We start from the raw sequence: 18,298 nt of genomic DNA, 5'->3' as shown, positions 1-18,298 counted from the left end.
CTGCTGTCCAAAAAAAACATTGCTGCATGTCTGAAGTTTGCAAAAGTGCACGTGAATCTAAAATATTCTGTGGACAGATGAAACTACAGTTGAGTTGTTTGAAAGAAACACACAACACTATGTGTGGAGAAAAAAAGGCACACACCAACATCAAAACCTCATCCCAACTGTAAAGTATGGTAGAAGGAGCATCATGGTTTGGGCTGCTTTGCTGCCTCGGGGCCTGGACAGCTTGCTATCATAAACTTGGGAATTAATTTTTCCGTTGATCAAGACATTTTGCAGGAGAATGTAAGGCTATCTGTCCACCAATTGAAGCTCAACAGAAGGTGGGTGATGCAACAGGACAATGATCCAAAATATAGAATTAAATCAACAACAGAATGGCTTCAACAGAAGAAAATATGCCTTCTGGAGTGGCTCAGTCAGAGTCCTGACCTCAACCGATTGAGATGCTGTGCTGTGGCATGACCTCGAGCAGTTCACACCAGACATCCCTAGAATATTGCTGATCTGAAAGTTTTGTGAAGAGGAATGGTCCAAAATTTCTCCTGACCATTGTACAGGTCTGATCCGCAACCACAGAAAACGTTTGGTTGAGGTTATTGCTGCCAAAGGAGGGTCAACCAGTTATTAAATCCAAGGGTTCACATACTTGTCTCACCCTGCAGTGTGAATGTTTACACAGTGTGTTCAATAAAGACATGAAAACATATCATTGTTTGTGTAGTATTAGTTTAAGCAGACTGTTTGTCTATTGTTGTGACTTAGATGAAGATTAGATTAAATGTAATGACCAATTTATGCAGAAATCCAGGTATTTCCAAAGTGTTCACATACCTTTTCTTGCCACTGTATGGTTCAGCTAATGTCATGGGCCCTGGTCAAACGGTCCTCATCCCAAATGGCACCCTAAATAGTGCATTACATTTGACATGCCTACATAGTGCACTAGTTATGGGCCACAGTCAAAAGTAGTGCACTATGTAGGGAATAGGGTGCCATTTGGGATGTAGAGTGTGTGTTCAACCGCTCTCTCTCCCCCTCTACAGATCTCTGAGGCGGTGTATAAGCAGGTGTTGTCTCAGACCCAGGCTCAGTATGAGGCTTTAGTCCAGGCCTGTGAGGTTCAGACATCCCGTCTAGACACAGTGTTACGCACAGATATGGACCAGATAATCACCTCCAAGGAACACGTCAGCGGCAAGATCCGCGGTGAGAGACATGCACACACGGAACCCATAGAAAACACTCCTTACTGATATGTAGACTTCATCCAAATCGGGACTAAAAGAGATCCTAATCATATCACACTGTGTTAGTTCTCTCAACAATTGTACTTCTACAGTCTTAGAGTCTGTAATGTCCATTGTTAGAGTGCCTACTCTTTGTTCTAGTGGTTTTGGTTTGTTGTGTACAGAGCGAAGGGCTTATTGGCACAGTAAAGCAGTAAGACCAGTTACTGGCTACATCCCAAATGGCACCCTATTCTCTACATAGTGTACTACTTTTGACCAGAGCCTTATGGGCCCTGGTCAAAAGTAGTGCACTATATAGGGAATAGGGTGACATTTGGGATGCACCCATTGAGAACACTACAGTATTAGACTATGGCATCATGTTACTAGTGAATTTCTATGTACAATTGCCACCAGAGGGATCCTGTACTGTAACTGACCCTCCCTTTCCCTCTCATATTTCAAACTTCAACTCTGTTTCTTTACTCTCTCCTACTTTCTCTCTCTCTTCCCTTACTCCCATCTCTTTCTTTACCTCATCTTAGCTCTCTCTCTCGCTCATGCTCTTGTCTGCCTGTTTGTTTTAACCCTAAAGCATCTTTCACTATTTTATTCTAGCACCGTCACCATTCCACCTAAAAAGAGAAAGGGCACTTTTTTATTTTTCTTGTGATTTGTTTCCCATGGAGCCAGTGTTGAAGGACTGCATTCCTTAGATGTCACTGGAGTCCAATGTTCACTTTATACCACTGGTACACTTAAGACCGGGCTCAGGGCTCACAGGTCCACTATGTGATGGAGGAGCGGCATCTATTGAGGAACTTTAAATGTCTTTCAACTTTCGATTTGGTTTAACGTTGGACCAGAGCAAACTAACCAGAGCTAGCTAACAGGCTTGTGTGCAGAGCAGCGCTAAAATTAAAAACAACGTCTTACCTTTTTGTAGTTCATAAATCCAATGTGATACGTGATAACTATAGTATCCTTAACTAGCATTGAAAAAAGTTAATACATTCTTTTAAACATTTCTCCCTAATTTCTGAATCAGGCTTGTAACGTTGTCAGGAGGCTACAGTAACCTATGTAACGTAGTCAGGAGGCTACAGTAATCTATGTAATGTTGTCAGGAGGGTACTGTAATCTGTAACATTGTCCGGAGGCTACAGTAATCTATGTAACATTGTCAGGAGGCTACAGTAATCCATGTAATGTTGTCAGGAGGGTACTGTAATCTATGTAACGTTGTCAGGAGGCTACAGTAATCTATGTAACACTGTCAGGAGGCTACAGTAACCTATAATGTTGTCAGGGGGGTACTGTAATCTGTAACGTTGTCAGGAGGGTACTGTAATCTGTAACGTTGTCAGGAGGGTACTGTAATCTATGTAACGTTGTCAGGAGGGTACTGTAATCTATGTAACGTTGTCAGGAGGGTACTGTAATCTATGTAATGTTGTCAGGAGACTACAGTAACCTATGTAACGTTGTCAGGAGGGTACTGTGATCTGTAACGTTGTCAGGAGGGTACTGTAATCTATGTAACGTTGTCAGGAGGGTACTGTAATCTATGTAACGTTGTCAGGAGGCTACAGTAATCTATGTAACGTTGTCAGGAGGGTACTGTAATCTATGTAATGTTGTCAGGAGACTACAGTAACCTATGCTTCAGTGTGGAGGGGCAGGTAATCTACACACACACACACACACACACACACACACACACACACACACACACAGTAGAAAAGATTTCCAGCTGGCAGGCAGACGCTGCAATAAGTTTCTGAGTGACAGAGTGAGGGCTTTGCATAGGCCCTTTGTTAGGATTTTTGTGTGACTGGGAAAAAAATGCCCGGAACGTAAAGTAACGTTATTAACCAGTTTCCATGCTTATAAAATAACGTCTTTGTTCCGGAACAGTATAGATCACTTTCGTTTTCGGTTCGAGTTCTGTTCCTCAAATAATGTCATTATTTTTAGTGTTCTGTTCCCTGAGCCTGTTCCCACCCTTGCTTTCCTCTGGAATTTTCAGTCTGATGCCTTTGGGTAAGCCGAGACAAGGCTTTGTGGAATCTAACTTTAAATCATGAAATGCCAAACGCATACCTTTGTTCGTCCTCTGGAGTTGCATGCCTTTCTTTGTTTGCAGAAATACATACTTTTTCATTAAACGTTAATCAATTACCGCCACTGACTTTTTCCTTGTTGAGATTCAATTGCCACATGCGCATTTGCACGGAGTTGAAATCTTAGAGCAACACCAATGAGCAAACAGTTGGTGGTTGTATTTGATTAACGTTTATTAGAAAGGTATGGTTACAGCAAACAGAGGCACGTAACTACAAAGGTGGCCATTTCATAATTTGTATTTTTTTTAAAGTATTGACCTTGGGCGAAATGATGCAGTCAGAGCTAGATTCCACAAAGCCTGGTCTCGGATCCACTCCATTGTGTGTGGAGTTTAGGCTGCTAGGTAATACTCTGGGTAATAATGTGGTCTGGAAGTGTGGGTGTTTACTGTCTACTGACCACCATGGTGACTAACAGTACTCCCCAATGTCTCCCCACTCTATAGCTCTGGTGTTGCCCAGGGCAGGGCAGCTCCTGCGGGGCAGCGTCCAGCCCTTCCTCAGCTCCATCCTGGAGGCCCTGATGGAGCCCACCAGCCGAGGCTTTTCCGAGGTCCGAGACGTCTTCTTCAGAGAGCTGGTGGAGGTCAGCAAGAACACGCTCAACGGAGGGGGCAAGGACAAACTGGCGGAGGTGAGTGGACCACCGGACTGGACACACCAGAGGGGTTCGCAGGGACCCTGGGGGATTGTCTTTGGTGCCAAGTCCTCATCCCTCTGTCTGTCTGTCTTTAACCCCCACTCTTTCTCTCGCTCCCCTACCCTTTCTCTCTCTACCTACCCCCACCTCTTTCTCATTCGCTCCCTCTCTCTCCATCTTTCCCCTCGCCCCTTTCACCATCACTCTCTCGCTCTCAGCACATGGAGAAGATCTCTATGCTGGCGTTCCACCCGGTGAAGATGCAGAGCTGCTATGAGAAGGTGGAGCAGCTGAATCTGGAGGGACTGCAGCAGAGGTTTGATGTGTCAAGCCCCTCCGTGTTCATCCAAAGGGCTCAAATCCTCATGAGAGAGGTGAGACCTTAACCCACAAATCCCACCATCTAGTAGGCATAGTGGGCATGGATGTGCCCTGCCACACCAGACTACCAACACTTTAGTTTTCTGAAGCTCTGATGCTGTGTTCATAACAAAGTGGGAAGGTGGTAATTTCTAGTTGTGAAGTAGTAAATACGAGTTGGATGCATTCACGTGTTTTGAACTTGTTGAGAAATGCTAATTGGCTAATGGCAAACAAGTGTGTCAACCATAAAATAAAAGTACAGCTGTCATGAGCTACGTTAGAGCAGTAGGAATGCCCCCCCCCCCCCCCATGTATCACTTATGTCCTCTCTCCTCTGTAACAGCAAATGGATAATGCTGTGTACACGTTTGAGCATCTGCTCCACCAGAGTCTGGAGGGAAAGGTCCAGGGAGGAGAGGACCTGTGTAAGACCATCCACTGCTGTCAAGACAGAGTTCTTAAGGTTCGTTAGTTAGTCTGAGGGTGGATTAGGATGAAGGCCAATGACTGGATTGATTGAATGGATGAATAGATTTGCCCTCAATACGGTTGCAAAATTCCAGTTACTTTCCAAAAATTCCAAGGTTTTCCCGAAATTCTGGTTGGAGGATTCAATATTTCCCATCTGATACCGGGAATATTCCCATCAGGAGGCCGGAAAACCTGGGAATTTGGGAAAGGTTATGGAATTTTGCAACCCTTGCCATCACGGATCAAAGAGTCTAAGGTCTTGTGTCTTTATCCCTCTCTGTCCGTCAGAAATATGACTATGACAGTAGCACGGTGCGTAAGAAGTTCTTCAAAGAGGCCCTGCTACAGATCATCATCCCCTACATGCTGAAGCAGCTCTCTCCCTCCTTCCATCTGGTGAGGCTCACTGAATATAGTGATACCCCTCAGACTTTAGCCACCCGTATGGAGCCCTATAACCTCTGGTCAAGTGCACTATATAGGGACTGGGGTGCCACTTGGGACATTATCTATGTTAAGTGCATTCGTCTGTAACCTCATCTCCTACCTCTCAGGACCTCCCTCGCTTCCAGGAGTTGATCTTTGAGGACTTCTCCCAGTTCATCCTGGTGGAGAACGTGTTTGAGGAGGTGGTGCTGCAGTCTGTCACCAAGGACATCATGATGGGTGAGTGGTGGACACGCATGGAGACACTGGCCTGGCATAGACTAGATAATTGGAGAGTCCTTCTAGGCCCATATTCACAAAGCATCTCAGAGTACTGAACAAGATTATATGGTCATCTTAGATCAGCAGTGCTATTCTGAGGTGACTGTTGATATGGCCCTGATGTAAATGTGATACAAATGGACTGTTAGCATGGTAGTGATTCTATGTTTGCCTACAGCTGTGAAAGACGCGGCAGTCCAGAAGAAACACAACCTGTATAGAGACAGCATGATCCTAACCAACAGCGACCCCAACCTCCACCTGCTGGGGGAGAACCCCTCGGTGGACTGGGCCACACAGTTCAGGGGTGGGAATGAGGAGCCTGAGGGGGCCCTGGGAGGAGGCGGCCAGTCCAGCAGGAGGCGTAGGCAAGTGGTCTCCATGATCCAGCTGGATGAGATGGGTCCACTGCCCTACGAGTCATGCCTGGAGGTGCCGGGGGTGGACTTCATCCCCGAGGAGGGAGAGATTGAGGAGGTAGAGGTTAAAGCTCAGGAGCCCAAGGAGCAAAAGACCCCCACGGAACCTGATTCTCCAGACAGCGTGCAGGAGATCTGTTACCACAGCAAACCAGTGGTGGAGATGATGGTCTCGGCTTCAGAGGAGGACTTCGCTGTTCTCACCAATGGGACAGGGACGCTGAAGGATGGGAAGGAGGAGGAGGTGACACTCATCACCACCGTGGTGGAGGAGATGCACAGGAAGTCACCACAGGAAGTGAACGAGCAGCTGGTAGAAACAGGAAGTCCATACCAGGAAGCTGAGGGGGGGCTTCAGGAAAAGGGGGAGCCAGCTATTGAAGGCAAAGGGGAGGAAGACGAGGCGGCCATCAAGAACGCCATACAGGAAATAGAGATAGCGGTACAGGAAGAGGATGGAGAGAGGATAACTGAGTGTGTCGTAGACTCTGACGCAGAGCTGGCCCCGCCATTGGTCGACTCCAGCCCCTCGGGGCATGATGACGGAGGCTTCCAGCCGCCTACCAATGAGGCCTTGAATGAGGGCAAAGCTCAGCCAATCCTGGATGCTCTGAAAACAGAGGACACTGTAGTCGACCCAGGAGAGGTGGTGGTGGTTTTAGAGCCGGGAGACACTGCACTTCACAACGAGTGAGACCGGGGAGGACTTCACTGGGAAAACAGCAGAAGGCGAGACAGAAATTGTATATAAGATTTTGAATGGGAGGACAAGGGAGCAAAAAACCTTTCATTTTAGTCGGTGTTAACTGATCATTCCTGACCCCTCAGCATTGTTTTTCTGATTTATATTCCATACAGTCACATCTACAACAGTGGCCTATTTAACTGCGACTTCCAACCTCTCATCTGGAGTCATGTTTGTTCAAGTTTAATTTCTCTTAATTGTACATTTTATTTTACTCTATTCCTCAAGCTTTTGTGTGTGACACTGAACCCCAGGTATCTGCTGCATTATCCTTAGATTGTGTGGTCACTAAGGAATTTAAATAATTTAAGTCAGAATTGGATAAGGGATGTGGGGAGAATTGTGGATGCAGAAGATACACATTACACTACAGAGGCCTATCTGCAAGGGCCCTAAGGATATGTTCAGAGATGCATGACAGATAGTTATAACTATGGTTCTAGGGCAGTCACACACCCACTGGTCATTACATGTCCTTTTATTCAGCAGTAGGGGGCACTGTAGGCAGGCGGTTGACGCACAGTCTGGCATGTCATCCTACTGAAATGGACATTGTTGTGTATAACATATCATTATAGAGATGTAGCTGTCATTGTATTCAGGGTCTGGGAGCACTGCTTTTTAACATGTTTTTACATTGACTTAACGTGTATAAAACCAGGCAGACATTTTGTCTTGAATAAGTGTATGTTGGGCCTCCTTTTCAACCATTATTTTATTATTTTCACAAGTGGCCTTATTGTTTCAACACTATATTTTTACAGTGCATGACTTCAGCATGAAATGGCACTTGCTTATGAACTTATTTTCTATGTATGTTAGTCCAACCCTTTAGTGTGAGGGGAGCTGCTCAAACGGTAGCAGTCACTACAGTCGTATTATAGATGCTAGAGGTCCCATGTCGGCTACAGTGCTACTGAAATGCCACCGTCATAATTATGATGACAGTTGTTAAAGGGACTTTCTCTGCTGATAATTTTTATTGACTGTGACGCATCAGCAGAATCTCATTGAGATAGAATGCTCAGTCTGCGTGTGGGAGGTCTGGATGACTGACATCAGGCTATGCACCTTGTCATGAAGAGGCCTCTGTCAGTCGCTTCTGGCCAAACAAAGGGAATCATGGGAAAATAACCAAGTCATTTCTCCCCCACTCTTTTAAATGAGGGAAATCAAATGTATTATTTCATAAACTATCAATGCTATGTTTATGGAAACTGTATATTTGAGGCACATTGTTCTTAAATCAGACTTAATCCGTTTGTAGCCTTGAGGAAAATATTTCCATGTAACTCCAGGACTTAAAGGGTTAGTTCACTCAAAGTGCTTCGGTTTCCTTCTTCTTATTTATGACACATACTGTGTGGTGATCAATGCACCAGCCTCTGCTATATTCTTATTTTATATGTAAAGCTCCATGCAAGACCTTTTTATTGATTGTGTTTAGCTATATGTATGACTGGGTATAGTTGTGTTGATTTTATGGTTATCTCTACACTAAAATGCATTTTCAAATCAATTAGATCATATTTGATTTTCTGAAAAATCTTAGTTGGTGGTATTTATTGATAATTAGAATAAAATGACACTAAAACAACAGTAAGCACATGTCTACATGGGTATTTCTCAATAGGGACTTTTGAAACAAAACCACTTTAGAAGCCTGAAAGTAGATAACTGAAAGTAGATAACGGACTACTCCGTTATCTACTTTCAGTTGACTTTATCAATTGGGCATTGAAAAAAAAAGTGTTGCATTCATCCATGTTTTCAAACTAGGCTACTGGATAATTCAACAGAAAATAGCTCATTAAAATGAAAATATTAATCTGTTTATTTGATATAAAAGGCACCAAATGGTTGGTTTCTCTACAGTGGCTCTCTTGCAAATGATTAAAAAAACACAACATGACCCAGATTCTGTTCTCCTCTGTATTTCAGAGCAATAGAACAATCTGTTTCCCAATGAGCCTGACATGCAGTATCTATGGAGTTTACAATACTCCATCACATGCTTCTGTGCTGTCAAGGTGGCAATTCCTCAATGTTGTCTTGTGACTAGAGTGCTGGCTGGAAGTCTGACCTTGGAGTGAAATGGTAGAATGACAAACCTTAGGTCAGGGCTGCCTAACCCTCTTCCTGGAGATCTACAGTCCTGTGGGTTTTCAGTCCAACCCTAATTTAAACACACCTGATTCTACTAATTAGCTGCTCAACAAGACCTTAACCAGCTGAATCAGATTCTCTAAATAAAGGTTGGACTGAAAACCTGCAGGACAGTAGATCTCCAGGAAGAGGGTTTGGAAGCCCTGCCTTAAGTCAAGTAACCACAGGTTGTCAACATTGAACTCAAGCCCTGTAGCTAATCACAGGCCCTGGTCAAAATGATGACTGGATGTGTAGTACATAGTAACAGTTGCCTTGCTTGAACACAATGTAAAACTTCATAAAACTTTGATAAAAAGGTATCATGTCTCAATCACTCCTACTATGCTGTACTCTGTGTACATGTGTGTCACTATATGGAAGTCTCCATCTTGCTTTTTAATTAAGATCATGTATAAGTAGGGAAGAAATACTGGAACAACCTTCCACTTCGGGTAACTTGATAAGCGACACAGTCACAGGGAGATCTATTGCGCATCAGTGCACAAAAGTCAGAATGACATACACCATGGGAGTTTCTACAATATGCTCTTCAGATCAAATCTTTGACCAACAGGTATGGGATAGCTAGTCCCTGTAGCTCTATAGTCCAGGAAAATAACTTTCAATTCCATTGTTTGATCAGATTTGACTCAGTAGTGGGAACCATATGAAGTATCCCAGGACCGAGCCCAAGATGACCCCTAGGAAGATCCAGGTGTTGTAGGACATGACACACAGCATCAGTATGTAGCCCAGAGACACCTGCAGGATGTGCATGGCTGTCTGGATACCATGGAGACGCCATCTGGTGGAGAGGAGACAGAAGAGTAATATACTCCAAGTCGGTATTCAGGTCATAAGGAATTTCCCCTCGACAATCACCAACAAATTGGGGAAAACATTGACCCCCACTGTAAAAGAGCCAACTGTCAAAGTTGTTATACAGAAATAACAAAACATGCCGAAAAGCTTCTGTGTCGTTCAATGTAATTAGGTTAAAAAATATATTTTTAAAAATCAACCTACGGGTTGCAATGCTTCCATGTAGGGAAATGTAGCCTGCTAGAAGAGCCCTGTTGCGTCGGGATATTCAGTGGGAAATGTGGGGACCCGGTGTCCAAGTAAGCTACGCATAGCTGTGTGTGTGAAAAACAGTTCATCACAGGCAAGACATTTAACTTGTTTAGTCTAAACTAACTCCACTCACTACTTGTAGCTGTGTAGACCATTTGCTTGTGTTGTTCTTGGCAAGCTTAATGTTTCAGTTGGTAGCTAGCACTCTTGTGGTTGCTAGCGCCATCATGAAAAGGGGCATGAGGGAAGTCCTAACATTACATTTTTCTAAGTAGTGAGAATGCGCGGGAGCTGGCAATGTTTTGCTGTGAGCTAATGGGATAACCTAGGTAACCACAGGTTGTTTTCCACACAGGCAGACGGGGCCACAACAGTCCATCTAATACAACTGGGACTGCTGCAGTACTCTCTCTGGAGTCATTATATAGAGGTGCACAGTTCAGGTTCTCATGGGTCTAATTATCAGCTGTTATTTATTCATAATTTATCAGTACATTATGTAGGCATGGGAAACCAGGTGCATGTGTAAATCAATCAAATGTATTTATAAAGCCCTTTTACATCAGCCTAAAACCCCAAACAGCAAGCAATGCAGAAGTAGAAGCATTGTGGCTCTGAAAAACTCCCTAGAAAGGAAGGAACTTAGGAAGAAACCTAGAGAGGAACCAGGTTCTGAGGAGTGGCCAGTCCTCTTCTGGCTGTTCCATAGCTGCAGACAACAGTTTAAACTGAAGCAGGAGCACGACCAGGTGGACTGGGGACAGCAAGGAGTCATCAGGACAGTTAGTCCTGAGGCATGGTCCCAGGGCTCAGGTCCTCCAGGAGGGAAGGGAGTGAAATGGCTAGCTAGTTAGCGGCGGATTTTTTTCAATCCGTGATGTCACTCGCTCTGAGTCCTTGAAGTAGTAGTTTCCCTTGCTCTGCAAGGGCGGTGGCTTTTGTGGAGCAATAAGTAACAATGCTTTGTGGGTGACTGTTGTCTGTGGTTCGAGCCCAAGTTGGGGCAAGGAGATTGATGGAAGCAATACTGTTACACATGCGCACTCTTGACAATTTGTGAAGCAGTAGATTTAAGCCAGCATCCCTGGAACATGTTACAGAGAACGACATGGGCTCCAGTGTGAATCCTACCTGTTCATGGGGGAGGGAGGGGGAACAGCCTGTTCCGTGGGGGCCAGAGAAGACTCTGAGAGGCTACTGGCAAACACAGCGCTGCTTCGCTGGCAGTCTGAGGAGTGGAGGGGAGGGGGGAAAGGCCGTGGGAAGGCTGGCTGAGTGGGCTGCTCGAAGGGCTTTCCCAGCTGGACCTTCCACACCTTCAGCAGCTCGTAGAACACCGTCAACAGGAGGACCACAAACACAGACAGCACCATCCCTGCAAACACATTGACAACATAGCTTATCATGGCTGACAGCAATAATGTTCAGAGACCACAGCTCGGTCTGGAACTATAAAGTTGAAGTTGGAAGTTTACATACAATTTAGCAAAATACATTTAAACTCGGTTTTTCACAATTCCTGACATTTAATCCTAGTAAAAATTCCCTGTCTTAGGTCAGTTAGGATCACCACTTTATTTTAAGAATGTGAAATGTCAGAATAATAGTAGAGAACTATTTATTTCATCACATTCCCAGTGGGTCACAAGTTTACATAAACTCAATTAGTCTTTGGTAGCATTGCCTTTAAATTGTTTAACTTGGGTAAAACATTTTGAGTAGCCTTCCACAAGCTTCCCACAATAAGTTGGGGGAATTTCGGCCCATTCCTCCTGACAGAGCTGGTGTAACAGAGTCAGGTTTTTGGGCCTCCTTGCTCGCACACGTTTTTCAGTTCTGCCTACAAATTTGGGGCAAATTTTCTGTAGGATTGAGGTCAGGGCTTTGTGATGGCGACTCCAATACCTTGACCTTGTGTTTAAGCCATTTTGCCACAACTTGGGGAAGTATGCTTGGGGTCATTGTCCATTTGGAAGACCCATTTGCGACCAAGATTTAACTCCCTGACTAATGTCTTGAGATGTTGCTTCAATATATCCACAGAATTTTCCTTCCTCATGATGCCATCTATTTTGGATGTGCACCAGTCCCTCCTACAGCAAAGCACCCCCACAACATGTGGCTGCCCACCCCATGCATCACGGTTGGGATGGTGTTCTTCGGCTTGCAAGACTCCCCCTTTTTCCTCCAAACATAACGATGGTCATTATTGCCAAACAGTTATATTTTTGTATCACCAGACCAGTGGACATTTCTCCAAAAAGTACGATCTTTGTCCCCATGTGCAGTTGCAAACCGTAGTCGGACTTTTTTTAATGGTGGTTTTGGAGCAGTGGCTTCTTCCTTGCTGAGTGGCCTTTCAGGTTATGTCGATATAGAGCTTGTTTTACTGTGGATAGATACTTTTGTACCGGTTTCCTCCAGCATCTTCACAAGGTCCTTTGCTGTTGTTCTGGGATTGATTTGCCCTTTTCACACCAAAGTACGTTCATCTCTAGGAGACAGAACGCGGCTTCATCCTGAGTGGTATGACGGCTGCGTGGTCCCATGGTGTTAATACTTGAGTCCTATTGTTTGTACAGATGAAAGTGGTACTTTCAGGCATTTGGAAATTGCTCCCAAGGATAAACCAGACTTGTGGAGGTCTAGATTTTTTTTTCTAAGGTTGTGGCTGATTTCTTTTGATTTTCCCATGATGTCAAGCAGAGAGACACAGTTTGAAGGTAGGCCTTGAAATACATCCACAGGTACACCACCAATTGACTCAAATTATGTCAATTAGCCTCAATTGACTCAAATTATGTCAATTAGCCTATCAGAAGCTTTTAAATCCATTACATAATTTTCTGGAATTTTCCAAGCTGTTTAAAGGCACAGTCAATTTAGTGTATGTAAACTTCTGACCCTGGAATTGTGATACAGTGAATTATAAAAGTGAAATAATGTGTCTGTAAAAAACTTGTTGGAAAAATTACACAAAGTAGATGTCCTAACCGACTTGCCAAAACTATAGTTTGTTAACAAGAAATTTGTTGAGTGGTTGAAAAACAAGTTAATGACTACAACCTAAGTGTAGTACTGTACAGACTACAACAGTGACCTAATCTAAGAATGTAAGAAATCAGTACATCCATCACTTGGGGCCCAATTGAAACATATCTAAAATATCTCATTTGCAAGAAGTTAATTTGTTGTACCTGAAACACACTGCAGGGTGAAGGGGGTAAACTGGACATTCACATTACAATGAGGTCACCCTTACAAAAAAATATTGAAGTTTTAAAACTGTGGTAAAAGTGCAGTAACTGTAATATTTTGGATACAGTAAGTACAGAATAACTGCAGTGTACTGCAGTAAAAAATAATTTTTGGATGCAGTATTTGCAGCATACTGCAGTTATAGTGTACTTTGACTGCCAGACAAACAGGTTCTGAACTATATGATTTACTGTGTAGATTCTCCTGAGGGCACAGGCCTGTCATCAATGTTAGCCTACCTGCGGGTCCGTGCACATCCCAGAAGTCAAACAGCAGCGTCACTCTACTCCCTGCCTCGAAGGTCATCTGTATGAGAAAAGAGAGCCATATAACTACAATAAAGAACAGCAATATACAGGCAAGGCAGCAGACCAGATCTGGGACCTGTGCAGCAAATCCTTAACCAATGAACAGTGGTTACATCAACAAAATGTCAAATATATAAATGTACAAAATATTTTTTGCTTAGTCAGGTAGATAATGACAACACAGGAACATGCTTTGTCGGTGTTACCCAAACTCTGCCAGACAGATGCAGTCCTGTTAATATGTCACCTGTCCAAAAGTCCTCCAGTGAAATGCCTAATCATAGGAGCTGATCATGCACAATAAAGAATGTACTGTATGTGAGGCCATGATGTGGACTTCATTATTATACCACGTGAAAGCTGTAGCTGTAGCTGTAGCTCTGGTAAGAGGAAATCAAACTCATTCTCTCCTTCCATCTTGGGGAAGTATACAAAAGTTGGGCCCGGTTTCCTGATGCATAGATCTGGAATTTAGGATTTATTTTTATTTCACCTTTATTTAACTAGGCAAGTCAGTTAAGAACAAATTCTTATTTTCAATGACGGCCTAGAAACAGTGGGTTAACTGCCTGTTCAGGGGCAGAATGACAAATTTGTACCTTGTCAGCTCGGGGGTTTGAACTTGCAACCTTCCGGTTACTAGTCCAACACTCTAACCACTAGGCTACCCTGCCACCCCAATGATGCATCTTTCTTTCCAACAACAGCCCAAGACGTAACATGCAGAGACAACGTTTGTTAATTTTATTATTATTTTTTTTATTTCACCTTTATTTAACCAGGTAGGCTAGTTGAGAACAAGTTCTCATTTGCAACTGCGACCTGGCCAAGATAAAGCATAGCAGTGTGAGCAGACAACACAGAGTTACACATGGAGTAAACAATTAACAAGTCAATAACACAGTAGAAACCAAGGGGGAGTCTATATACAATGTGTGCAAAAGGCATGAGGAGGTAGGCAAATAATTAAAATTTTGCAGATTAACACTGGAGTGATGAATGATCAGATGGTCATGTACAGGTAGAGATATTGGTGTGCAAAAGATAGAGGCATGTGTCGATACTGATACGATCGAAAGAATGGAAGCACTGCTCTCGGATCAGCGTTCTCCCTTTTAAATCTTACCTTAATATTCAAATTATTCCACAATAGTGACAACGAATCATCTCCTAGAGAGATATCAAGTATTGAGGCGGCATATTCTAACCGCCTACAATAATGCACAACATTGTTTGGGCTCCTGAGTGGTGCAGTGGTCTAAGGCACTGCATCTCAGTGCTAGAGGTAACACTACAGACCCTGGTTCGATTCCAGGCTGTATCACAACCAGCAGTGATTGAGAGTCCCTTAGGGCGGTGCACAATTGGTCCAGCGAAGTTAGGGTTTGGCCGGGGTAGGTCTTCATTGAAAATAAGAATTTGTTCTTAACTAGCTTGCCGAGTTAAAATTTTAAAATAATAATAAACTAAATCAAGATTTGGCACATCATTCTGCATGTTACACATCATTAAATATATTGTAACGACCCTGGGTTTATAAGCGCAGAACTCGACCCTGCCGCACGAGCATGCTTTTGCGGCACAGTCGATAGCGCGCCGGATCTCGGGCTTGAAGGTCGAGGGTTCGAGACCTGCTCCATGCTGTTTCACTACATTGGTGTCAGAGGTGATCGGACCTTGCATCCACGACGGTGCGTGTGCTTGGCCGGTGAGCGCGTTCCTGAAAGACGTAGAGTCGCAAGCTAGCGAGAGGACGCGCTCTTTGAAAGGAGGGAGTAGTGTAACGACCCTGGGAACCCACGAGCATGCTTTTGCGGCACAGTCGATAGCGCGCCTGACCTCGGTCGAGACCTGCTCCCTGCCTGTTTCATTACAATATTGAGGCAAAACATTTGCCTAAAGACAAAAACGCACAAATAGCTAAATAAAACTATTGAAATATATGTCTATGTAGCCTATACAGTTTTTATATTTTAATACAGTTCTCGGTTTTATATCCTTTGTTATGCAAAGAAAATTGCAATTTTGCATTTTTAGTTTCTAGGCAGGTTTCCATTGACCCAGGTTTATTTGGCATAAATACATTGGGACATGTGTAATGGAAATGACAGTCTACAGCAGAAATGTTCTAAAGATCAACATTTTTATCCATTCGACAGGGGTGTATTTTTCTTTTGTCAAACTGCAAGTTTCACCATGCCACGAACCGTGGGGATACATTAGCACATAATTATTCGAAAGTGGCAAATAATTTGATGGCTTTCGCGGGCTACCTGAGCCATGAACCCGATAGGTGGGAGGTCATCACAGGCTGTCGCCAACATATTAATGCGCAATTTGCCTGAATGGGTCATGGAAACACTTTTTATTCGACACCGTAGGTTTTGTGAAAATGTTTTGTTTTTGTGTGTGACGTCACTACACCCAGCTGTTTTTATCTACAAGATAGTTAAATGTAAACGCATCCTAGCAGGCAATTGTCGCAGCAATTTTCCATGCAAACTTTCTTAATGTCGACAAGAAACCCCTGGACAGGTTCATGGAAACATACTGTATCTAGTGTCACAGAAAGACAGAACTATCTTGATTTTGTGTTTAGCGGAGATCTGTGTATGTGACACAGAAAGCAAAAAAACATCTAACGATGTAGCGGTTTACGAGTGGACGGACTGGTTTGAGGCAATCGTTAAATAACCAGCGGCAGGGTAGCCTAGTGGTTAGAGGGTTCAAAAATTCAAAATCCCCAAACTGACAAGGTACAAATCTGTCGTTCTACCCCTGAACAGGCAGTTAACCCACTGTTCCTAGTCCGTCATTGAAAATAAGACTTTGTTCTCAACTGACTTGCCTGGATAAAGAAAACGAGAAACCTTTAGTAAAAATGGTTAACGATGCTCTTACTTAGTAAGCGAGTAACGTAGCCTTAAAATACTTTTGGGGAAACAGCCCCGTACAATCTCAAAACCTTTCCTTACCTGCCCCTCTACCTACCTTTGTCAGGTTTTGCATTTTTTTAAAGGGTGTCTCTGTCTTCCAATCTAATCCAATAGACCAAATCGTTTGTGGCAATTAATGACAGAGGCCACGTAATGCTTGGAGCAAACATATGCTCATTTCACGGACACAGCATTAGGCTACTATGGAAAAACAGCCCAGCGTTCCCTCATGAGCTAATATCAGACTGTTTAATTACGAGGTAAAATTAGTTTTATACAGGATATTCGGTTCTCTCTCGTGACTCGCTATTGAAACAAGCATGACTGTGATAATGATATATTCTGAATCAGGGAGGATGGACAAAAATCCACAGCTTTTTTTGTTTTTGAAATGTATTTAATTTTTTTATTCTGGCTTTAAAAATCTTCAATAGCTCGGGTGGATGGAGAATAATCCACACCTTCATTCATTCACAAAGCATGCCATGACTATGAAAATTATATTTCCTTAAATCAGTGGGTGGACTCAACTTTTCCAAGCACTGTTCATGATACAAACTGTTCACACCCCTCTGGTTGGTGGAGAGAATTTTGCAGGTTTAAACCTTATTTTCTGAAATTCTACACATTTTGTCACAGGGCGCAAAGAACATTTAGCAGTTTTAAAGATAATTTTAATGCAATTCTATACATTTTGCCATGTCTAATGTGTATTCATGTTATATTTGAGTGACTACAACAATATCTATGGGGGGGGGGGGGGGGGGGGTATTTAAAAAACGTTAGCTGACATGGGCTAGTATAAATAGCTCTCCAAGGTATGCAATGACTACTAACATGACAAGAGGAACTGATGATGCACTCCCCAATTTCTAAATTGCACCTTTTGCATTCTACCATTGCAACTTTCAAGAGTAAATTTAAAGCCGGGCTGAGTTCCTTTAAAAAAAAAAAATATGTATTTTAGGGGGGACAAATCAAAGGTAACACATAGAGGTCTAGGCGAAGAAACTACTTACCGACATGATTTATCAACTTGAGCAGACAAATAAGAATTTTATGGGGGAATCCTCAGGTCCTTCGACTCCCCATCACAGAAGACAGCGAACTGCAGACATTTTTTCAGTAATTTAGCTGCGTTCCACTTATACTTGTTTTGATCGTAGGGCTGTAGGCTACCATCAACAGCATGAGTCCGCCCCCATGTGACGTTAAATATCGCAAGGGCAGATGGTAAATGGAGTCTCGTGCCCATTATACAATTACGTGCTGGAGGCAACTATGCGTATGCAGTATCTGTATATACACTACATTTCAGGTATAATCAAGTAATAATGCATATATAAAAAGATAGGTACAATGCAGTGTTGTTTTAAAAGACTGGAGGAATTCATGTTTCTTCAAGTTAAAAACTACGGATCGGATACATTGTAATTCAATATTATGCTCATAACTAGTAAGAATGTAACTTTAAAAAACAATATCACTCGCCATTTTATCGTGATACAGACGTAAATGTTTTCATTTTACTTCCGCCGCCTTAACCAATAGAATCAAGAGGCACTCTCAGTATCCAGCTTGTCAAGGGATGTTGAGTAGCTAGCTAGGAAAGTAACGTTAGCTAGCTAAAGAATCACCAAAGAAACTGAGAACAGTCTGATTTCCGAAAATAGTACTCTCGCTGGGGTTTCATCGACGGTTTGGTTGAAATACCCGTTTTGGGTCGGGAGACCCGGCGTTGTTCGTGGGACTGACACGGAAGAATAGGGATATTTGTGTTGCAATACGAAAGAAGACACATCACCACCGGCGTTCAGTCTTGTTTGATAATTAGCTAGCTAACTAGCTGCTAGCCAGCAAGCAA

General features: G+C 43.2%; 2 protein-coding genes across 4 annotated transcripts in view; one reads left to right on the top strand and one right to left on the bottom strand.

Moving 5' to 3' along the window:
- LOC109868282 (protein Niban 2) overlaps window positions 1–8,309 on the top strand; it is a 38,301-nt gene extending 29,992 nt beyond the window's left edge. The window contains exons 8-14 of the mRNA XM_031802898.1: window positions 1,053–1,215; window positions 3,811–3,998; window positions 4,223–4,378; window positions 4,711–4,830; window positions 5,127–5,234; window positions 5,393–5,504; window positions 5,725–8,309. Of these exons, the coding sequence (XP_031658758.1) occupies window positions 1,053–1,215; window positions 3,811–3,998; window positions 4,223–4,378; window positions 4,711–4,830; window positions 5,127–5,234; window positions 5,393–5,504; window positions 5,725–6,659 (1,782 nt within the window). The 3' untranslated portion in view covers window positions 6,660–8,309. The remainder of the gene's footprint in view (window positions 1–1,052; window positions 1,216–3,810; window positions 3,999–4,222; window positions 4,379–4,710; window positions 4,831–5,126; window positions 5,235–5,392; window positions 5,505–5,724) is intronic.
- Window positions 8,257–18,228, bottom strand: LOC109868283 (probable low affinity copper uptake protein 2). Of its 3 annotated transcripts, XM_031802900.1 has the most exons (5): window positions 16,490–16,693; window positions 13,849–13,962; window positions 13,430–13,496; window positions 11,064–11,307; window positions 8,257–9,663 (listed from the first exon to the last, which is right to left on the bottom strand). In XM_031802900.1, the coding sequence occupies exons 1-5, from the start codon at window positions 16,505–16,507 to the stop codon at window positions 9,498–9,500; spliced, it is 609 nt and encodes a 202-aa protein (XP_031658760.1). In that variant the 5' UTR covers window positions 16,508–16,693; the 3' UTR covers window positions 8,257–9,497. The 3 variants fall into 3 exon arrangements, with proteins under 3 accessions (XP_031658760.1, XP_020313313.1, XP_031658761.1); XM_020457724.2 differs by lacking the exons at window positions 13,849–13,962; window positions 16,490–16,693 and adding an exon at window positions 17,454–18,228; XM_031802901.1 differs by lacking the exon at window positions 13,849–13,962 and having other exon boundaries at window positions 16,490–16,682.
- Window positions 18,229–18,298: the final 70 nt, after the last annotated feature.

Source organism: Oncorhynchus kisutch, linkage group LG23 (assembly GCF_002021735.2).
Source record: "Oncorhynchus kisutch isolate 150728-3 linkage group LG23, Okis_V2, whole genome shotgun sequence".
NCBI lineage: Eukaryota > Metazoa > Chordata > Actinopteri > Salmoniformes > Salmonidae > Oncorhynchus > Oncorhynchus kisutch.
Note: the sequence above shows the minus strand (reverse complement) of the source record. Positions and strands in the feature narration are given on the sequence as shown.